This window comes from Phyllostomus discolor, chromosome 3 (genome assembly GCF_004126475.2).
Source record: "Phyllostomus discolor isolate MPI-MPIP mPhyDis1 chromosome 3, mPhyDis1.pri.v3, whole genome shotgun sequence".
NCBI classification, from domain to species: Eukaryota; Metazoa; Chordata; class Mammalia; order Chiroptera; family Phyllostomidae; genus Phyllostomus; species Phyllostomus discolor.
The window spans coordinates 169,053,828-169,078,431 of record NC_040905.2 but is presented as its reverse complement, the minus strand read 5'-3'; the positions used below and the strand labels follow the sequence as shown (position 1 = coordinate 169,078,431).

At 36.8% G+C, this 24,604-nt stretch overlaps 1 protein-coding gene across 1 annotated transcript in view; it reads right to left on the bottom strand.

The window, feature by feature from the left end:
- The window catches only part of C3H9orf85 (chromosome 3 C9orf85 homolog), a 56,178-nt gene that overhangs the window by 19,783 nt on the left and 11,791 nt on the right, over positions 1-24,604 (bottom strand). The window contains exon 2 of the mRNA XM_028519191.2: positions 4,372-4,478. Within this exon, the coding sequence (XP_028374992.1) occupies positions 4,372-4,478 (107 nt within the window). The remainder of the gene's footprint in view (positions 1-4,371; positions 4,479-24,604) is intronic.

The window sequence follows — 24,604 nt, the reverse complement described above, 5'->3', positions numbered from 1 at the left end:
GACCTTGTGAACATCCATTTTATATATAGCGGGGTTTCTCAACTCAAACCTAAAGACATGTTAGGGTGGTTATGTCTTGGCTGTGGGGACTGTCCTGTGTATGGCAGGATGTTTAGCAGCATCCCTGGTCTCTACCCACTATATGCTAGTGGCATCCCTCCCAGATCCTCTGGTCATGATAATCAAAAATGTCTCCTTAGCCCTGGCTGGCATAGCTCAGTGGATTGAGTGCGGGCTGTGAACCAAAGTGTCGCAGGTTCGATTCCCAGTCAGGGTACATGCCTAGGTTGCAGGCCATGACCCCCAGCAACCGCACATTGATGTTTCTATCTCCCTCCCTTCCCTCTCTAAAAAAAAATAAATAAATAAAATCTTTTAAGAAAATGTTTCCAGACATTTGCAAATGTATCTGGGTGAAGATGGCAGGGGGTATGAGTGAGGGGGGCGGGGGTGGGGGGGGTGGGGGGGTGGAATTCTCCCCCTTTCCTGTTAAGAACTACTGATACAGAGGTCTTACAGGACCGATTCTAAGCTCAGATCCTAATCTACTTGTGGCCTGTTGTTTTATATCAGCTTCTCCATTCTCTTTTACTACTATGACCATGTTAAACATTTCCTAGCACTGTAGTAGTCCTGATTTTTCCTTTATGAGTAGGAAGAAAGAAGCAGGCACAAGTCTGGGTATTTGCCCACCATACTTCTAAATTAACAGGAGGAAAGGACTGCTTAGTTACCTAAAGTACAAGGTGTAACAAGTTTCTAGGTACAAGCTTAGGAATTTCTGTACCTGAACATATCATCTGTTTCTCTAGATGCATGTATTTTTTTAGAAAGCTGTATATAAATAAGCATAAATCCCCAAAAAGAAAAAATTTAATTTATAAGTGATTAGCTTGAACAAACCATTTAAAATTTCAATACAAGTTCTGCTACTGTGGTGACTAAAAAAATATAAATACTTTCCACCCACTTTCTAAGTGCTTCTGGCTGGGCTAATAACAAAATTAAAGGAGACAGATTAACAGGAAGAAATACAAGTATAATACATGCACATGGGGAATTCACATAGGCATGAGAAATCCAAGAAAATTCCAGACAGTGAGGCAACATTGGGTATATGAGACATTTTTGGAAAAAAGAGAAAAGAGGGGTGGATAACAGGTTATTGGATTTCAGAAGTGAGAACGGACAATTCACAGGGAGCTGGGGGAGACAAAACACACATGGCAGAAAAACTCTTGCTGGGTGACTCAGAAACAATGGGGCACAGAGGGTATCTAGCTAACAGGCACCTGCCTGAAGTTGTCTTGTTTACCATGCTTAATTCAAATTAGGCGAAGGGGAACACTGTAAGACCTCCTTCCTGGAGCTCCTGTTTCTGAATCTCTTGGGCAGAAAGAGGTGGGGGGAGGTTAAAGGTTCTTTCTGAGCCTTTTGCTTCTTAAAAAACAGCTTACGATCAACATGCCCCAAAGCAGCTTCAGGATGGCAGAATCTTGGCCCCTTCACTACCATCGGCCTCCTTCATCAATGGGTTTAAATCCTTTTACAATATCGGTCAAATCTTAATATGCAGAGAAAGCAAGGTGGACATAGATGAGTTATACTTTCTAAAGACTCTCAATCCTAGATTGGAATTAGAAAGCTAGGCTTTCTAAAAATGCCTAATGTGTCACAGGTGCAGTGTAATCTGAAATTTATAATGCTCTGGGCCAGAAAGGTAGCCTCCTAAGTAATATGTTTGGACCATGTTTTGACTAGTAGTTTGTTAGTCTCTCATTAGCCACCATTTATTTTGCATTTTCTAAGGCTTCTTTAATCCTAGAGACCCTCCTTCAGGCTCTAATGTCCTATTATCTGTATTTTGGTATTTATAGAATATTTCATTCCTCTGATTTTGCACTCATGATTAGCTATTCTATGGCTAACCTCATCTGCCTGAGTGACGTGGAACAGCAGCTCCTGAGGTCATTCAAAGGCCTCTGGATGAAGCTGTACTGCCCAGGTAGTGGGAACATCACCATGAACTTACCTGACTCTTAAGAACTTCAATGACTCCAAGATAGGACACAGTTGGCGGCCTCTGGGTCCATGTGCCCACAGCCAACCATTCTTAAGGCTGTTATGTTACATGTTTTTTAGAACTAAACATAAGATTTTCTATTAACACTGTTTTTGTTCACATTTTTTAAACTGAGTTGCCTTCTGAAGAGAATATTTGTACTTCCAGGATTTAAAGTATGCAAATTCTTCTGCAGCAGGAACAGGAACACTATTAAGCCCACAGCAATATACACACACAAAAATGGAAAAATCCAAGAACTGTCACAAATAAGTAAGTTCGGAAGTTCTACAGAAAATCATAGCATCTACAAAATTTATAATACAATAATCTTTTACACCAGTGTGTAAAAGATTATTCACAATGAAGATAAATATACAGGATGCAGCATGTAAAAGATAAGAAATTAAAATAGAAATAATGGATAAGGCATGGATATTTTTAAGTAATTTCCTTTGTTATAATACTACTCTATTAAACTCTATGGCTAAGTAAATATTTGTTACCTATACCTCAAACTCTTTTAGGAATAACAATACCAATACAAAAATGGAGTGTGATGATCTCTAAATACATCTTTATAGAAAGATTGGCTGAAAATATCAGAAAGTTACAAATCTTATGTCAGGCCTATTAACTAAAACTACATGCTCTATAAGCACAACCAGTACCTAGTTTCAACTGTACAGAACAGTTAACTCTTTCATGGATATCTAGCACTGGAACCTCACAGTTGCCAAATTTCCTACTGCTAATTTGGGCCAGTGAGCATAAAAGTCATTAGATTTATTTCGAATTGTTTTTTTGAGGAGGAAATGCTAGAAGAACACAGCCAAAAAACAAACAAACAAACCTACCTTAAAATAGCAAAGAGAAGCCCTGGCTGGCGTAGCTCAGTGGATTGAGCGCGGGCTGGGAACCAAAGTGTCCCAGGTTCGATTCCCAGCCAGGGTACATGCCTGGGTTGCAGGCCATAACCCCCATCAACCGCACACTGATGTTTCTCTCTCTCTCTCTCTCTCTCTCTCTCTCTCTCTCTCTCTCTCTCTCTCTCTCTCTCTCTCTCTCTCCCTCCGTCCCTTCCCTCTCTAAAAATAAATAAATAAAGTCCTTAAAAAAATAAAATCTTAAAAAAAAAAATAGCAAAGAGAAACTTACATCTATATAAAAGGGGGCTGACTATACCTATAATAAGTAGTAAAAAATTTTTATTAAAGTGTAATACAAAAAATATTAAAGAGCTAAAGTTAATCTATCCTTTCTTGAGGACTTTACCTTTCAATATTAAAAAGAAGCATTTTAAGCAAAGTAAATTGCCCAAAATAAAAAATTCAAAACTGGTAAATAGTTTCAAGAAAACAAATTATACCATAGCTTAATTTATAGAGTCATAAAATATTTGACACTATTTTTCAAAACACATAAACAGCAAATGTTATATCACACTTATTTTTTAGGCTAACCTTCCAAATAAGTAAACTTCCTCCTGTGAAGGAAGAGGAAGAGAGAACATATTTAAGGAAGCTGCCACTACTCAAAAACTAAAAGGAAAATAAAACAACAATGAACAACTGTGTTCTCAATAGCTAATACCTAAACTACCAAATTAAAACTCACAATGTAAAAACACCATCACATATATTAATGCTAACTTTTGTATTTAAAGTGATAGGCAGCAGTTACCCCCCAATATTGTTCTTATCCAGCTGAGCTGAAGGATTTAAGAAAGTAGCACCAGCATGCAAGGAAGCCTGCTAAAACAGAATCCCAGAGTCACAGAAAAGGGTTGAGGGACAGAGGAGTGAGAAACAAAGTCCAGTATCTGTTCATTTAAACCCAAGCATTCAAAGGAATAAAATGATAAATTATCAATCTAGCAATTTATTTATGATACTTCATCTGACCCATCTCAGTAATCTTCATGGGTTGCATTAAAAAGTCAGACCCATTTTAAGAACCCTTTGGGAAAGATGATCCACAGTAAATATTGTTACCTCATCAGTGGGAGGTAGATTTTTGCAAAACAAATATTCTCTTCTCTGCCGTAACGCACCCTTTATGAATAAAACTCTATAAAAATGGTGTATAATTTATTTATAGAAGAATGGGGCAGGAAATAATCAATCAACTTTTTCAATATACTTTCCTTCACAAAGCAGGAGTCAGCATGTAAGATAAGTTCTATATGGGAGAATGAAATCTTTTCCCTATTTATCTTAATATTTTAATACAATTTTGAAAATTGTGGAATGAAATAGAAAACAATGGTACATATGGTACTGGTAAGGCAATTAAGAAACTTAACTCACCATTTTTTAGGCTTTGACAATGGTTTGTATTTGCTGTATTTTACACGCCATTCAAGAACTTCTTTACAGCGCTGACATACTCCATCATGAAGTTTTTCATTAATTTTCTTAAAAACAGAAAGAAAAGCAAATTGAGAATTTCATCTGTGAGCCAGCACTACAAACCCCAGGACAAAGGCACACAAGAAATTTAAATTAAAAAAAAAATAGTAACCTAACTGTGATCTGTGTTAATGCTTTATGATATGTATTTTTACATACATTACTCAATTTGCCCTTTATAAACCAAAGATTCTTAACAGGTGTAGCTCAGAATCATCTCTACGAAATGTTTTAACCAGCTGGCAGGAGGATTTTGAGAAAGTCCACACACTGATTCTGATGTATACATATGTTAAAACTAAAACTGCAGAGTTAAGATATGTGCATTTTACTGTAAGTTATACCTCAGTAAAAAAGCAATAGTAAAGAAGAAAACCTAATTCATATTTTAAGACTGTTCTTTTGACAATTCAAATCTTATCGTTGAGAAATAAGAAGTTAGACTTAGAAATTAGGTAGTCCTAACTGGTCCATAGGGGAGAGCGGGGACTGAAAGCTAAGAAAGGAGTGCCAGGGAGAAGCCCCTGCAAGCAAGAAGGCATTTAATTATTCAACTTAATCCTGTTGTACTCTCATGTAAAAAATGATTTAGAAAAGTTACCTCGTAATATGTCTTTATTAAAATAAGTTCTAGTGGGAAAAAGAAAAGTTACCTTGCTAATCTGGCTTCTTCAAAACAGAAAATAAATATGCACATGTAAGTAGCTGTGGTGGGCAAAGGGCTGTAGGAGGGGGAAAAACATTTTTAAAATAATTCGTTTGATTCAGGACCTACAGTAAGTATTTTCACTAGGTACTCTGAGAATTCTATAACTTACGTGCAGTGGAAGCCTGGTCTTTACTTATTGCTAGAATAAACAGAATGAGTAGAGGACATTTAAAGTTTTCTTTGTTTTCATTTCTCAAGAGGAAAAAGAAAAGCATCACAAAAAAAGCAGATTCTATGGAAGGCTATTTGATTCTGAGTTAAATAAAAGTACAATGTTTAGTGATCACCTAAAACAAAACTTCCCAACAGTGCTTGTTACTCTTTAAAGTTCTAAACAAGAAGGCAAAAATAATTTCACAAAACTTTGATTCAAAGAGAAAATAGTTCAAAGGTATTTTCACACCATAAAGTAAGTTGTGAATATATTATGTTTGAATTTAACTCTGGTGAAAAACATAAATCTGTTAGTCATTAACTGGGTATTTCTTTCTTCCCGACTTAGAAGGAGTCTCTGAGAAAACATATTCCACATGCCAGTATATTCCTTCTTGCTGTGGTCTGCTAGCTATGGCCACAAGCAGGAAATCTGTGCTTGATATCAAACTTCTCTTCTTATGCTGAGAAATACCCAGAACAAAAGTTCACATTTCATCTTTTGTTCCCACTGCCCTCGGTAGCCTACAGTATCTTACTAGAAGCGTTACTTAGATTTTCAGAACTCTAGCAATGGGAACAAGCCAATGACTTGATTATGATTACAAAATGAACAGAATATAACTTTCTAATTAAAATATTCTTAGAATGCAGAGCTTTTCTTTACCTGCAATTTTATTATATATGACACTGCTTGTTAATGAGGAAGCATTATGTGATCTTGTTTCTTTCTGTATCCAGTTTCTGACCAGTTCATCTTGATTTACAAAGCTACGCAGGGTTCTGAAACTGGTTTCTTTAGGTGGATCAACAGTAGAACAAAACAGGTCTTTGTGGGAACTTGTCCTGTGAGTGATGTGTGAGGCAGTATAAATGGAGATGCTGTACAGAGCTCACATGACTAACAGGCACTACCAAAACTTAAACTTGATTTTCATGTGTTAAGAAATGAACGGAAGTCAGAGTGAGAATAGTACAATCACTGAAAAATAGTTTCAGAAAGAGAGAAAATTGTACATCTTGTTTATTGTGTTTTGGCAAACGAGAAAAAGTGAATTCCAGAGATGTGAGCAATGAAAGCTAAGTCTTAGTTCTAGGAATCATTCTGCCTGGGGCAAAAAAACATGGCAATGATGTTTACAACTAACCCTGTTAGGGCAATTAATTTTAGCATATTCTTCATGGTTGAAGATTCCATGGATGTGGATTTTCAACAGCAGTTAGACTTGGAATTTTACTTGAGAATTTCATTTGAAAAATGTTTTTATTTATTTTTAGAGAGAGAGAAAGAAACATGGATTTGTTGGTCCCCTTACTGATATATTCATTGGTTGATTTATGTATGTCCCTTGACCGGAACCAAACTCTCAACCTCGGCATATTAGGACAACATTCTAGCCAACTGAGCTACCTGGCTAGGGTTAGAAAATTTTATTTTTTAAACCTGTTTTTTTAAACTAATTAAGGGGAGTAAAACATACCACTGTTCTAATGTTAGCATTTCTGAAAAACTTATGATGTACAGAGAATCCTGGTCAAAGATTGTATTAGTTAGCATTGAATGATACTCGAATTCCTTTCCTCCCACAACAGTATAATCCCTGTTAAAAGCAGCGGTCCCCAACTTTTTTGGCACCATAACCCATTTTATGGAAGACGATTTTTCCACAGACTGGGGGGATGGTTTCAGGATGATTCAAGTGCATTATATTCAAGCGCACCTCCTGCTGGGCAGCCAGTTCCTAACAAGACTGGACCCAGTCAGGTAGTGGCCCAGAGGTTGAGGACCCCTGTGTTAAAGGATACTTTTTGTTAAGATTATTAATGATAAGATGTAAGCATGCCCAGATATAAATTCAAAACTTAGTTCTGTAAGAACAAAATCCTTGAAAGATCATTTAACTACCTACTCTTCAGGTCTTTAAAAGAAAAAGATCTTCAATGGAAGATTCCACTGAACTTAAGAATCTTAGTAAAAGAAGAAAACTTTCTTTTCCAGTGAATCCTTTTTAAAAAAACATTACAATAAACTTAAGCTGTATCAAAAGATGCTCCTACTTAATATATATATGAAGTCTTAAAAATGTCTTGGTTACCACTAATTCATACATACAACATATTTTATATTAAATGTTACCCCTGCTTTAAAAATCTCTGCTGTCAGACAATTCATCTTTGGTAATATAATGCAGCAATTTGAAAAAGAAATCAGGTGAGGACTTCAACTCCCAAGAAGGTAGAAGGGTAACTTGAAAAAAATATATTTTTTTTTATTTTAGCCATTTACATACACATATATAATTACTTCATTATGTTATTTAAAATCTCCCTAACAACTAATATGTTGAGCATCTTTTCATGTGCTTACTGCCATTGTGTATTTTCCTTAGTGAAAGGTCTATTAAAACCTTCTACTCACTCTTTTAATTGGGTTATCTCTTTTCTAAATGACATGTGAGGGCTAACTATATATTCTGTATACCAAGTCTTTATTTATTAATAAGTGCTTTGCAAATATATCCCCCCAATCTGTACTTTTATTTCCATTACCTTAATAGTATTTTTTCTAAGACCTTTCTAATTTCAATGAAAAACAAATTTTCAATTAATTCTTCCATGCACCATCCTTTTCATTTCAAGTCCAAAAATTTTTAAAGAATCATGAAAATTTTCACCTATGTTTTCTTCTGGAAGTTCAGTGATTTTAGGTTTTACATGTAGTCTATGATCCATTTTAAGTTAATTTTTGTACATGGTGCAAAATACTGATAGAGGTTCTTTTTATATGTATGTCCAAGTTCCAGCAACACTGAACTGCATTTGTATCTTTGTCAAAAACTAAGTGTGTGTGGGTCTATTCCTGCACACAATATTCTATCACATTAATCTATGCATCTATTCTTTTACCAGTACTACCCTGTCTAGGTCACTATAGCTTTAAGGTTTTAAAATCAGTACTGTGCATCTTTCCGCTCTGCTCTTTTTCAACGTTATTTAGCTATTCTAATTCCTTTGCTTTACATTTTGGAATCAGTTTGCAGTTTGTTGATTTCAATCAAAAAGCCTGCTATAATTTTTCTTTATTTTTATTGTTGACACTATTAAAGATGTCCCTCAGTGATATTTTTCTTTATCTGTGTTTTTACAAAATTTCAATGTGAACATGAGCATTACATATGTGTTCACATTATAGAAATTTTATAAAAATACAGATAAAGAAAAATGACCACTCATCAGTGAGATTCTATATTTTTTCTAGCATTTGAAGCACATATATTTACAAAAATATGCATTGTTTCTGCACATGTTGTTTTACAACTTGTTTTGTCCTTAATTTTTTCATACTAGTATACATATGTACATATATACTTTGAAAGCATGTTTTTATTGGCTGCATTATATTCTCTCAGAGAAACACTGTAATTTATTTAACCTATTCCCTATAATTTGACTATTTTGTAGTTTCCAATATCTGACTGAATGTATATTTTTTTAAATGCAGTATGTTATATGCATCAGGAAATTTCTAACGAACCTGTAAATTCTCATCACATTATACTTGCACATAAAAAGTTCAGTCCCATTTCAAGAAGACAGTAAAAATAAGAGGAATTTATTAGAGACAAAAACTCATAGTAAAGAATAATTGTCCCTTTCTTGAATCAAGTACACAATTATTTGGATATTGAAGAAGCAAATGTTTCCTAATATCATCTGTAAAAATTTGCTTTGCTTTTGTATTAAGGCAGCTGAAATTTTAAAAATAGAAGACATAAACATTTTCCTTTTAAAAAGGGGGATTAAAAATATTTTTGCTATAATCAACTTAATACTACATTTACTAGACAGAATACCATGCCTATATAACCTAAAATGTCAATATTGAGTTCTAGTCACTTAAAACTTTCAAATCTAGAAACTCTTTTATAATGTGATAAGAAGTAATATTTTAAACTATCTATTAGGTACTTATATAAGAAATACTTTGTTTGGATAAGTTACTAAGTCTATTTTTATGTATTTTATTATTTCACAAAATGAGTCATATAAATAGCTCAGAAATACTTCTGAAGTGAGTTCTAGTAGTAAAACTGGTTTTATTGTTATTTAAGGAAAACATAAAACTAAAGTTACTATAGATTTTTTTAAACTTATTTTTTAAGGAAACTATATGTGTTCAATATAGCTAATTAGATTGGATATCAATATTTATAAGAATTTTTCACACAAAAAAATCAGCCCAATTCTCCTTTAAGCAAAATACTATCCTAGTTATCTGTAATACGTGATATATACACATTCATACATACATTCATAAAAACATAAATATTTGAGTTACCAATATTTGATTTTTTTACTATATAAAATTTTAACCAAAAGATACCTAAGGCACTAAGAGTGAGGTATATTTCTACCACAAGCTAAAATTATTAATTTTCTTCCCTGAAGTCTAGTCCACCTTCCTTTATTGACTCTACATTCCTAGTTCCATAAAACACCAGTATCAAACTGAGAGAAGGAAAAGCAAATACTAGAAATAGTTAAAATATTCCTCTTGTTCCATATTACTTACAACATAAGCTTTTTCTAGTCAAGAAGTAATACTTGGTTCCCGCTCCCACTTTTTTTGTTGTGGTTCCCTCTCCCACTTTTTTGTGTTGTTATTGCTGGCATCTTTACCAAGTAACATCTGTGAAAATAAACAACTGCATTTTCATCCAAAGACTGAATATAAAATGAGTTCTAATCATCCCAAACAGAGGACTATTCTCTCAATAAGTGGGTAGAGCTATTGTCAGCTTCAATTATACAGAGAGGGTTTATGTAGAATCTACCCAAAGTACCTACTGATTTATTTCAGCAGCCAAGCAAACTATACAGATTTTCACAGGCAACCTTCCCGCAAAAGACACTGAAATGGAGCCACACCTGCCTACGAGCAGAAATATGCTGTAGCAATATCTTCTTCTGGCAATAGGGAAACCTATTAAGAAAGCATTTTTCCCCAAAATACTCTAGTTCACTCATTTATTTTTTTTTAATTTTTTTTTAGATTTTATTTATTTATTTTTAGGGAGGGAAGGGGGGGGGGGGAGAGAGAGAGAGAGAGAGAGAGAGAGGGAGGGAGAGAAACATCAATGTGCGGTTGCTGGGGGTTATGGCCTGAAACCCAGGAATGTACCCTAGCTGGGACTCGAACCTAGGACACTTTGGTTCCCAGCCCGTGCTCAATCCACTGAGCTATGCCAGCCAGGGCCACTCATTTATTTTTAAGAAAAAATAAAATAAGTAGGTGCTGTGTATTTTAGCAAACAAATATAGGATTCTGTAGGATTTTTAATAACCACAGCACTGCACTGACAAACTAATCACATCTTTAAAAGATGTGGACAGTTGAAACAAAGAGCAATCTGGTATGAAGATTTTTAATTTTCTCCAATTTGTTCTAAAAGGCACAACTCGAAATGACATATTATAAATGTTAAAAACATTTTTTAGGGAAAGACCCACAATGCAATGTTAAAAGCATATTATAAGCAGAACATGGAAGGAATAATCTGACAAGAAACATTTTGCCTTTCAATACTTAATACATGGGTACTTAGTATTTTAAGATAATGTGCTTTCAATTGTCTTTAAGACATCTTCATTATTAACTATAGGACATTTTTAGTAAATAAGTAACCCAAGAACAACTTCTCTAAATGGAAATAGCACTATTGTTAGAGCAGTTCTAAGGGAAGTAAGCCGTTTCTTTCTCATTATTCTACCATAAATGACCAAAATGTTAATGGTTTTATCAAGGAATATTTTGTCTTTCCTGAAAATAGACTCACCTTACAAAGTAGGATTGTAACCCCAACTCCATTTGCTCCTTCTCAAGAGCTTTTGCTAGTATGTCTTCCTCTTCCTCCCCCTTAAAAATACCCATTTCCTGATACTTAATCAGGAATATTTAATCAGCTCACTCACTCTCATTGTCTCTGTCTCTTCAACATAGGTCTCCATTCAGTAGTCCTTTCTATTCACACTATTTTAAACTCTTGGTGAAATGAACCTGTAACTATAGCCACAGCAATGAGCTCAATAAGGATTACATACAAAACTATTGGCATGTCCCCAGTCCTGATGTCCCTCTGGAAGTCATGTGAGATAACCATTTTCTTCCTTGAGAAAATCTTGAAACACCTCAAATTCATGGACTAAACAGTAATCACTATCCTAGCAATAAAATCTGTTTCCCCTTTTCCCAAACTTCATCTTTAAAAAGTCTTCTTGTAGGCTCTAGTACAAAAATCTCAAGTCACCTGTGACTTTTCCTCTCTTTACCAAAATGCCAATACTGACAAATCAATTTTTTCACAATGTCCTGAACTTTGTCTTCTACATACATCCCCCCCCCAACTTTCTAATATTGGGTCCCCATTTCTTAGCACCTTACTAGGTGGTCAGGCATATATTAGATCTAGGAATACAGGTTAAAAAAAAAAGAGCTAAGGTCCTTGCCCTAGAGCCAGGAAGCAGGCAGTGCTAAAATTATCAGGGCAGATACACCAAGGGCTGTGGGGTTCATCCTCTACCTATCAAAGCCCGAGGGTGGTGCATGAGGAAGGCCCCAGGGAAGCATGAGAAAGTACATGGTCCTTTTGGAAACCGCAAGCAGTGAGGAGCAGCTGGACAACAGAGTGTAAGGAGAAGGGGAAGAATGAGCTAAATTATAAGAGAACTTGTTTGCCAAGCTAAAGAATTTAGACTCTTAAAGAAGGAAGGGAACTGACTGGACAAGATCCTAAGCAGCAATAAAAGACAGAAGGAAGTACAGAGATCAGTAAGGAAGCTGCTATAGTAATGCAGAAATGATACATTAAAACATTAAATTTGGCTGTGGCAGTGATGATAAAGAGATGGACACAGGCATGGGAGATAATAAAGATGAAGAAATTCTTCATCTAGAAATTCTAGATTTAGTCAATGGTTGAAAACAGATGACTAGTACAGACTTGGAGCAAAGCCAAGACTCTGGGGAAGAGTGGCTTTTAAGCTAGTTCTCAAACTCCAGGATACATAAGACCCACCTGGCAAGCTTATTAAAAATCAGATTTCCAGACCCTATTTTCTGAGACTGTGATTCTATATAACTCAGGAACTTCTGTTGCACAGACCATACCTTGAGAGCTTATGGTTATGGACAGGGGAATGCTCTGGAGCAAGAAAGAACTCAGAGAGGGAGGGCTTCTGCAATAACAACCCCTCCCTCTCCCATCATCCCAACACAGACCTAAATGCACAAATAAAGAGAATATGATCCTTGGGAAGAAAGTCACATAGATTAGACATCAATTTGAGTGTCAAATAAGAAGGAAATTACCCGAGTATTTTTTTAAATTATTATTTGATCATTTATGCTATTAAAATTGTCCCAGTATTTTCCCTTCCACACCCCCGCTCCATCCAGACCTGCCCATTCCTTCCAGCAATCCCCATGCCGTTATCTGTGTCCATGCATCATGCCTATGTTCTTTGGTTACTCTATTCCCTATGCTGGATTTTACATCCCCAAAACTATTCTGTAACCACCAACTTGTACTTCTTAATCTTTTTGCCTTTTTCAGCCATCCCCCTGAGGCCCCTCCCATCTGGCAACCATCAAAATGTTCTCTGTATCTATGATTCTGTTTTTATTTCATTTTGCTTTTTAAGAACTGTTAATAGACAAGTATTTATTACCATTTTATTGTTCATATTTTTTATCTTATTAGTATTAAAGAAGAACTTTTAACATTTCACACAATACTGGTTTGGTGGTGATGACTCCTTTAGCCTTTTCTTGTCTGGGAAGCTCTTTATCTGCCCTTTGATTCTAAATGATATCTTTCCTGGGTTGAGTAATTTTGGTTGTTGATCCTTCCTTTTCATCACTTTGAATGTTTCTTGCAATTCCCTTAGAGCCTGCAAAGTTTCTATTGAGAAATCAGCAGACATGCTTATGAAAGCTCCTTTGTTGGTAAGTAACTGCTTTACTTATTGCTGATTTTAAGATTCTTTCTGTCTTTAACCTTTGGCATTTTAATTATGATGTGTCCAGATATGGGCCTCTTTTGAGTTCATCTCGTTTCAGACTCCCTCTACTTCCAGGACTTACTTATATGTCTGTTTCCTACACTACATTAGGGAAGTTTTCTTTCATGATTTTATCAAATAGGTTTCCAATAACTTGCTCTCTCTCTTCTCCTTCCTGCATTCTCACGATGTGAATGTCGGTACTCCTGAAGTTGTCCCACAGGCTCCTTACAATATCCTCATTTTTTTTTTATTCTTTTTTTCTTCTTGCTGTTTTGATTAGTTGGTTTTTGCTTTCTTATATTGCAAAATGCTGATTTCATTCTTGGCTTCATCCACTCTACTGTTGTTTCCCTGTATATTGTTCTTTATTTCAGTTACTGTTCCCTTTGTTTCTGACTGGATCTTTTTCATGCTGTTGAGGTCCTCACTAAGTTCCTTGAGCATCCTTATAAGCAGTGTTTTAAACTCTGCATTTAGTAGAGTGCTTAACTCCATTTTGTTTAGTTCTTTTCCTAGAGTTTTGTTCTGTTCTTTCATTTGGGCTACATTTCTTTGTCCAATTTTGACAGCCTCTGTGTTTGTTTCTATGAATTAAGTAAAGCTGCTATATCCCCCAATCTAGGTAATATGGCCTAATGTAGTAGGTGTCCCTGTAAGGTACAGTGGCACAGCCCCCTCTATTACCCAAGTTGGTTACTCAAGGTGCACTCAGTGTGGGCTGCGTATACCCTCCTGTTGAGCCTTGATTGCTGATGGCACATCCAAGGTCAACTACCACCTGTGTTCTGTCCAGGGTCACACAGCATAAGCTACAAAGCAATCTGCAAATGGCTGTTACTTCTGCTAGGCTTGGAGGTGTCCAAGTGAGGTGAATCTGTGAAGTAAGGCTGGCTACTGCTAGAGCTGGGCCTGGGGCAACTTACATGGAGAGGTATGGGCCTGCCGAAGCCAGATGCTACTGTTTGAGAGAATTTAAGAAAATCTGAAGCATGGGCCAAGACAAGCCATTTGTATGGAAAAGGCACTGGAAACAGTTCGGGTGGGCCCAAAAGTCGGGTGAGGCAGGGCTTCAGCGAAACACCAGGGTGGGGCAAACTGAGCCAGACTGATGGAGTTTCAGATATGGCACCCACCAGCCAGCCCTGGTGCTCTGTGAGGGGGGCTCAGACAGGAACAATGGCCTCCGCCAGGACTTCAAGTTGGGAGAAAGCTGCCCCCCAGGCTCTTGGCCTGATGCCAACAATTTAGTTGCTACCCATATATCTCTGATGCTTTTCAATCTGCTGCCCCAACACTGGAGCTCAGAGGGTATGAGGCCAAGTATGTACACAGGCCCTTTAAGAGGAACTTCCTGGGACTCCAGAAGTTACTATATTCCACAGCCTCAATCCCCACTGGTTTTTACAGCCAGGATACTTATCTTCCTGGCACTGGAACCCTGTTGGAGACCTGGTGTGGGGCTGGGGACCACTTGCTCCTAAGATATCCCTCCTGATTTTGATATGCCACATATGGGTGTGGGACTAGCCCATTCTGCATCTCCGCCCCTCCTACCAGTATTGATGTGGTTTCTTCTTTAATTCCATAGTTGTAGGACTTCCACTCACCTTGATTTCTGATGGTTCTGAACGATTTTTGTTCTGTAGTTTAGTTGTAATATTGATATAGTTGTGTGACGAGGAGAGCCATGTTTACATACACTGCCATCTCCCAAAGTATTTTTTTTGTGTGTAGTTTGAGAACTATGCATGTTAGAACTACTCTTGAAGCTTCTTAAGAATGATGATTCCTGGACTGAACCCCAAGATTTACTAACTGAGAATTTCTGGCAACTGGAATTTTTCATTTTATACAAGTTTTCCAGATGATTCTTAGGCATGCCAAAACTTAAGAACCACTACCTGAGACAGCTACTGCAAATGGACATTTCTAGAGAGAAGAATGCATTTCCTCTCATCTCTGCCACAGGGAGTATTATTATTAAAGAGGTGACATTTTTCCTTAGAAAGTTGTGATTATTATAGTTGAAACACTACAAGTTAGTGTAGTAAAAACAATACATAAAATTTATACATACAAGTTCTGCCCCATGGGGCTGGCCCCTGCACAGCCTTGTCCATTGTATTCAGGATGGTCCTTGCAGCTGATTGGCCTGGGGGTCAATCCAACCACTGACACGCCAACAGCAATCTAGGTTCAACTATAGACAGCAAGAGGGTGCACACAGCCCACAAGGGAGTGTTCACCTAGAGTACCTGGCTCTAGTGACCAGGGAGAGCGTACCACTGGGCCCTACAGGATACTTACTATGTAAGGTCACCCTACCAAGACTGGAAACATAGCAAATTTGCCTAATACACAAAATCAAACACTGAGAGGCGGTCAAAATGCGGAGATAAGAAACATGCTCCCAATGAAAGAATAGGAGAAATCTCCAGAAAAAGAATTAAATGTGACGGAGGTAATCAAACACCAAATACGGAGTTCAAAACAATTGTTGTAAGGATGCTCAAGGAATTTAGTGAGAACTTCAACAGCATAAAAAAAAGACATAGAAACTGTAAAGAAGAACTAGTCAGAAATGAAGAATATACTAACTAAAATGAAGAATACACTAGAAGGAATCAACAGGAGATTAGATGAAGCATGATCAAATAAAGGAATTAGAACACAAAGTAGCAGAAAACACCTAGTCCAAGCAGCAAAAAAAAAAAAAAAAGGAAAAGAAGAATTTTAAAAAATGAGGAAAGTCTAAGGGACCTCCAGGATAACATCAAGAGATAATATCTGTATCACAGAGGTACCAGAAGGAGCAAAGAGGGAGCAAGGGTTTGAGATCCTATTTACCTATTTGGAAAAATAAGAATTGAAAACTTCCCTAACTTGATAAAAGAAAAAAAAACACACAAGTCCAGGAAGTATAGAGTCCTAAACAAGATGAACTCAAAGAGGTCTACATCAAGATACAAAATAACTAAAATGCCAATGGTTAAAAACAAAGAATATTAAAAGCAACAACAGGAAAGCAGTTAGTTACCTAAACAAGGGCTCCCATAAGACTCATAGCTGATTTCTTAACAGAAACTTTGCAGACCTGCACTGAAGTGTCAATCAACATATGAATGGATAGAGAAGCGGTACATGCATACAATGGAATATGAGTCAGCCATTAAAAGAAAGGAATTTTGCCATTTGCAACAATATGGATGGATCCAGAGGGTATCGTGCCGAGTGATATAAGTCAGAGAAGTACAAATGCCATATGATTTTACTTATATATGGAACCTAAAAAACAAAATAAATGAAAAAGCAGACCAGAAATAGACTCATAGATACAGAGCATATTTTGAGAGTTGCCAGGTGGGAGAGGATAGGGGTGGATGGCTGAAAAAGGTATGGGGATTAAGTACAAATTGGTATAGTTACAGCATAGTCAAGGGGGTGTAAAGTATAGCATAGGGAATATAATCAATAATATTATAATAGCTACTTATGGTATCAGATGGGTACCGGATTTATCAGGGTAACCACCTCATAAGTTACATAAATGTCTAATCACCGCATTGTACAGAGGATCCAAGATGAAGGCATAGGTGATCGCACTGTACCTCCTCATGCAACCAAAACTAAGGACAACAAGAATTTACAAACAAAAAACAACCAGAACAGAGAGAAATGAACTGAACGGAAGTCTGAATACCATACATCCAGTCTGGTAAGGAGGGGCGGAATCGGAGGCCTACGGAGAGGGGTCAAGGGGTACCGGCAGGAACAATCGGTGGCTGGCAGACATGTGGGCGCGCAGGGCGCAGACCGCAGCTTACCGACGGGTGGCAAACCCTGGGCTTGGGAGGCAATGAGCAGACCCAGTGAGGCGCGCAAGGCAGCTGGCTGTCTGCAGCTGCACATTTGCACGCAGAACTAAGCCAAAATGGGCAGCACGACACAGACCGCACATCCCAGGGACCCAGCACCAGGACACAAAGCCTGAAGGCACCGATTGAAAACACCCGTGGAAGTTGAGGCTGGGAGATTCTCTCAGCCTCACAGGAGGCTCTTTGAAGAAACCCACAGAGTCTGAGAGAGTGCACAAGCCCAGCCACCTGGGAGCCAGCACCAGAGGGGACCAATTTGCTTGTGTGAAGCAGCAAGGGGGACTGGAGTCCTGGTGAGAGCGGAGCGGGCTCCATTGTTCCCTCTCGGACCCCACCCCCACATACAACATCACAACCCAGCAACTGAGGTGCCCCACCCTGGTGAACACCTAAGGTTCTGCCCCTTATATGTAAGAGGCGTGACCAGACCAAAGGAAATAAAATAAAATAAAATAAAAAAGGTGGCTCAAACAGAGTTAAAAGCCCCAGAGCCAATTTTTTTAAGTGACCAAGAAATAGCCAACCTATCAGATACACAGTTCAAAACACTGGTAATCAGGATGCTCACAGAATTGGTGGACTTTGGTCATAAGTTAGATGAAAAAATGCAGATTACAATAAGTGAAATGAAGAAAAATACACACAGAACCAATAGTGATGGAAAGAAAACTGGGTTTCAAATCAATGGATGGGACCAGAAGGAGGAAAGGAACAACCAAACAGAAAAGAATGAAGAAACAAGAATTCAAAAAAAATGAGGAGAGGCTTAGGGACCTCCAGGACACCTTTAAACGTTCCAATATCCAAATTATAGGGGTACCAGAAGGGGAAGAGGAAACACAACAAGTGGAAAAGTTATTTGAACAAATAATAAAGGAGAACTTCCCCAATATGGCAAGGGAAAGAGACTTCCAGGAAGTCCAAGAAGCTCAGAGAGTCCCAAAGAAGTTGGACCCAAGGAGGAACACGCCAAGGCACATCATAATTACATTACCCAAGGTAAAAGTGAAGGAGACAATTCTAGAAGCAGCAAGAGATAAGGGGATGGTTACCTACAAAGGAGTTCCCATCAGAATGTCAGCTGATTTCTCAAAAGAGACCTTACAGGCAAGAAGGGGCTGGAAAGTATTCTAAGTCATGAAAGGCAAGGGTCTACATCCAAGAATACGCTATCCAGCAAAGCTTTCATTTAGAATGGAAGGGGAAACAAAGTGCTTCTCAGATAAGGCCAAGTTAAAGGAGTTCATCATCACCAAGCCCTCATTATATGAAATGTTAAAGGGACTTATCTAAGAAAAAGAAGATAAAAATATGAACAGTAAAAAAAAGACATCAAACTCACAGTAACAAGTACACCTAAAACAAAAGAAACTAAGCAAACAAAGAGAACAGGAGTGGAACCATAGAAATGGAGATCACATGGAGGGTTAGCAACAGGCAAGTGGGAGGAGAAGAGAGGGGAAAAAGATATAGAGAGTAAGTAGCATAGACAATAGGTAGAAAATAGGGGGAGGGCGGGAATGGTGTGGGAAATGTAGAAGCAAAAGAACTTATGACACATGGACATGAACTAAAGGGGGGGAATGTGGGTGGGAGGGGGTGGGCAGGGAGGAGGGGAGTAAAGGGGAAGAATGGGACAACTGTAATAGCATAATCAATAAAATATATTTTAAAAAGTCTAATCACCGCATTGTACACCTGAAACCTATAAAATATTGTATATCAACTGTAATTGTAAAATAACAAATTATTTGTTTTAAATGTTTATGTGGTTGTCAGAGGCACTGCATGGAGGTTAACAGTGTGCATTTGGGCACAAGTTTCAAATCACACCTCCCATGCTAGTAGTTCTTTCTGCCTGTTGCCTCACTTATAAAGCAAGAATATCTATCTTACAGTTATGTTTTCCTTGGTAAATTGTATGCACCAAATAAATGTTGGATATTATTTAAAATTTTTATATAGTATATTCTGCTTATTAATTAATATGCAGTTAATTATATCATTTCCTAACAACTACCTTAGGGGATAAATAGTATTACTCCTTTTTACAGAAGAAGGAACAAATCCAGCTAGGTTTAACAATATACCTATAATTACACATCTATAATGAAATACAACCAGGGCTCAAGACCATGACCTCTGACTGCAAGTGACATTATTTTGCCCCACTATTCCATATTGCCTCAGTTTTAGAAACTAAATCTCAGACTGATTTCTTGAGAGCACCACTTCTTTGAGAAGATGCATTCTCATTTCCAAACAAGTGACTTAAAGAAATTTTTGAAACAGTGTTGTGAGTAGACTATTTGCATGCTAATTTAAGAAGCTTTTCCAAAATGTTATACTAAAAGGCACCAACCCCCCAAAATAACTTCTCTTAATTTCTCACTCTGTATTTCCAAAGTCCCTTAATTCAGGCATCGTATGCACTGTATAAAAACCATCTGTTTTCTACTTTCATCTCCTCATGGTCTAGGGAAATGGAATTTATGTCAGTAGTTTCTGGTCTTTATTCCTTGTCCTGCCTGGAATTTAAGGCAAATCTAAACACATGGAAAGCTGGAATTTCTTCTTCACTCTTTCCTATGTGTTAATCCTGCCTTAGTTATAAGATCAAATGTCAGACCAAATCTCGGTTACCTAGGGAAGCTAAAATTATAAATACGCTGGGAAATCTGGGTAATTTCTAGATTAAGTGATTCTCAACCTTTGCTTCTGCCTCTACTGTTCAGTCTCATGTTACTCTTATCAAATGTAGAAAATAGTATATCTTAATTAACAGGACAATGATGACTATGTTGGAGCAGGACAGAGAGATCCTAATACATTCTCTCCCAACAGAGAATGTCTATATCAAAACTAAGTCATAGGTAAATAATATATGAGGTAAAAAAAAATGGATTTCTATCTTCTCAAGAGATCTTCTACTATACTTATCATTTAACTCCCTGCCTGGTTGTTTACAGTTCCTGGTCAATGTGTTTTTGCTTACTCATGTCCCTCAGTGATTTCACATACATGAGACATGTCTGTACTTTTGCCAGGTGTCTATGCAATAGAATGCATAGGACAGAGTTGTTCACGTGGTTTATTACAAAACAAGTCTTTTTGGTTTTAATTTTAAAATGAAACAAGCCAAATAATTTTTTTAAAACATTTTATTTATTTATTTTTAGAGAGGGGAGGGAGGGAGAAAGAGAGAGAGAGAAACATCAGTGTGCAATTGCTGGGGGCCACGGCCTGCAACCCAGGCATGTGCCCTGACTGGGAATCCAACCTGTGACACTTTGGTTCACAGCCCACGCTCAATCCACTGAGCTACGCCAGCCAGGGGTAACCAAATAATTTTTACACAAAAGACTACTATCATAAATCTATAAACCTCATGCTTAATCCTTTATAAAAATTCTCTCTGCTGCTATTCTTAGAACATTCCTGTGGCTAGGGCAGGCATAATTATCTTCATTTTCCAGATGAGAAACCTGAGGCTCAGAGAATTAAGAGATTTGCTTGAGGTCACACAATTAATCAGGAACAGCAGAGGCAGAACCCATAAAAAGATGCCTTTCAGTTTAGGGCATTCTATTAAAGTGACAAGTAGAAAGTATTTTCCTACAGCTTTCAAGGTTTTCTAAATATTAACAGAAAAAAAAAAAACCAGCTCACAATTTGGCAGAGTACACATATCAATTTGTACTGTGTTTCAACTTAAATTCTAACACTAGTCTATTGTTTTGCAGAGGGCCAAAGCTGCTGACTTGTTCCTATGGTATCCCTGCAGTATTATACATTATTCGTTTTAAAAACACAAGACAAAATTTAAAGTTAGAAAAATTCATTTAGGAAACAAAATTTATGCTTGCTAAGCAATGTTCTAAAAGAGGAGGTCTTGCTTTTCTATCACATTCCTCACAGATTTTTCAATACACTAAGTCCTAAACAGTAAAGGGAAACTAAGTGGTAAGCCACATGAGCTATGTACAATTCAACTGGAATGCAAAAAGCTCAAGCAGCAGTTGTGTAGTGTCATGAGGTAGCACACATGTTTTTATTAGCACTCATTAAAAGTTAGTCACATTTTGAGATCTTGTCCAACCGGAATGGTATGCCCCAAGTTAGTGATCTTAAAAGAGACGAACTACTGACTTTGTTTCACAATGTTACACAAAAGAGAATAATAATGTTCACTTCCTCCTACTAGCATATTGAGAAGTTTATGGATTTAACTCTTTCAACCATAATAATTAGTAATGTCCACAAACCAAATGATTTTACTTTTTAAAATAAATCAATATTGCAAGTCATTTGCTTGGGGGGAGTATAAGTAAAATAACCATACTGCAGCTAGTTAACTTCTTCAAAGATACGCAGTTGTCTCATTTTGGTCACATTAATATGTCACACGTATAAACTATGCACACTGACAACTGATTCAGGGGTCCAGTCACATCAGGAAATAATTGGGCTCATGCCATGACTCACTTGGTTCAGAGCTCAGTATTCGCACGTGACCTACCTAACCTTAGTTGACAGTATTTACTCATTCTTAAAAGGAAAACAAAGATGTTTTTGATGACAAGAATATAAAAAGCTAAGAGATTAAATTAAGGTATATTCTGAATGACACATGCAAATCACCTATAACAAAATATTACTACATTTTGTTTCTACAGATTTTTTAAAATCTGATTTTGTCTTATACATCTCATTTTATTCTCAAATCATCACTGTGTGGAAGGAAGAAAGTGGTATTTGTGTTTATCTTTACTCTGATTTGTAGAGTTGATATGAGTTACCCATGGTTATACAGAGAGTGACTCAGTAGCCACACCAGGAGTTGAAGAGTAGTCTAACTCCTGACGTTGCCCTGACTCCGAGCTTAGGACTCCTTCCAACAATGTCAGGCTATAAAATGTGTCACGGGTTAGGATTAAATACAGCACACATTGTGGTTATCTCACTGCTGTCTGTAGGAGCAACCTAAAAAAGTATAAGCATGTACTTAGCACTACACTAGGCATCTCAAGGATTCATAGGATTTATGATACAGTCTCTTCCTCACAGTGCTTAAAATCCAGCTGGAGAGACGCAAGTAATGATCATGAAGTAAATTTGGAGAGCAAGCGATATTTGCTAGACTTTAAATGGTGTTTAAAATAAGAGATTGACTGGCTGGCTTTTTCAAACTGAACTTGTGGTTGGATTAAGGGGGTTCAGGGCTGATTGGCAGCCATGACTTATGGCAGATAAATCACTCTAGTACTTATGGCACATTTGAAAAGGTATCACAGAATAGGAAAGACATTTTCTGTTTTCAAAGACCATTTAAATCTTAGGTAAGTAAGTCCTCAAAAGGTTTCAGATGAAAGTCTAAAGTGATACACAAGCTTAATTTAGAACAGCCACCCATCATCTTTCATAAATTCCTTATACATCTTCTGATCACATATTAAAACTAGAGTTTTACTGGAAAAATCTTAACTTCTGTCTGTATTATATTGCAGATCCATAAACTGTTTAGCTGCATCAATTTAATCCTATCTATTTTATATCTTCAACTTATTTCATGTTCTTTTCTGCTTTTTCAGTTTTCTAATATTGTAGTTTTATTTTTTATTCTGTCATTTCACTGAAACTTGGGGAAAACAAAAAGATAAATGCCTGTTTTCAGTCAACCGTTTTGAATTAGAAGCCTAAGTAAAATTTGACTTAATTTTCTTACTTGGTAGCTAAAAGGCCTTAATAAAGGTGTCCCTAGAGAAGCCTTAAGATTAGAGTTAATTGCCACTGTAAACCAGGGAGTTTTCTATTTAAATTTACTAGGGAACAGTTGCCCTTGAAGTCATCACATGAGTGTCAAAGAATTGCCCATGGTTCAATAATAGTTTAAATTAAAGAAACAGCGTCCATATGCAAAAGCAACAATAATATTTTAATATAGATGATAGATAATAATTTACCCCACATAACTATTTAAGGTTTTATTTATTTATTTTTAGAGTGAGATGAAGGGAGGGGAAAAGAGAGGAAGAGAACCATCGATGTGAGAGGTAAACATTGATCAGCTGCCTTTCGCACGCCCCCAGCCAAGGACGTGGACCACAACCCAGGCATGTACTCTGATGGGAAATCAAACCTGCAACCTTGTGGTACACAGAGGAACATCTAACCCACTGAACCACACCAGTCAGGGCCCATATGACTATTTTAAATTTATTAAAAACTAAATCTAGCATCATGTACTATAAGCTTTCAAGTTTACAGGAAACATGATATCAAATTATGGTAATGTCTTACAATAAAGGCTAATGATGGTATATAGAACATTCACATATATGAATATATACCAGGATGTCAAATATTACTCAAATTGATGACTTCAGTGATATGAGTAATTTCAAAACAAGTCAGTTACTTGATAAAAGATGGCTAAGCACTTACTAACATATAAATCTTTGCAAAACAAAAAAAGCATTTAAAATAATCCCTAGCTTAGCTTGGTATTTCATATCCACAATGTTATAAATGGCCTACATCACCAAATGACCTTTAAAACCAGATCTGTTACTATAAGGTTACAATAGACTTCTGCTAACAGAATATATGCACCAGAAATTATTATACATACATCACTCCATCATCTACGAGACTACTTTCTTGTTAATGGCATAAGACTCTGCTAAAGTAAAAACAAATAAAAAAGGAGAACAAAACAGCAAAAACAAAAATACAATTTAGTTCAAAAAACAATCTGACTAATTATATTAACTTTAGAATATAAACCCAACTATTCCAATTAGAAATAAACTTGATAAGATATCCAAGAAAATGTATACCATAAAGTTCTAAAAATGTCATTCAACCTCATAAGTAGATAAAATGAAAGACAATTAGGACTGAGGTTGAAATAATCAGCTCCAAAGCTATGGGGAACTTCGAATTTACTCTTGGTATTTTTAGAAGCCAAAAATCCTACAGATACCAAATTAATCACTGCTGGGAAATCAAATCATAACAATTTCTTTCAGCCAAAGAAGTATTATATAAGCATTACAAAGATGTGTTATACAAAGCATTAGGATGCTTAACTACATCCACTAACACAATTTCTAAAAAGAGAAACTGGTCACCCAGGTACCTGTACCTCTCTCTCTCCTGGGCCCTCAAAAGCTGTGACTATTTTAAAATACTTCATATTCATGAACTTCCGGTCAAGATAGAGGCATAGGTAGACATGCTTCTCCTCCTTCGGCAACCACAAGAATCACAACTAACTTCAAAACTAAAACTCCCAGAAGTGCCAGAAAATAGAACTGTATAGAAGTCA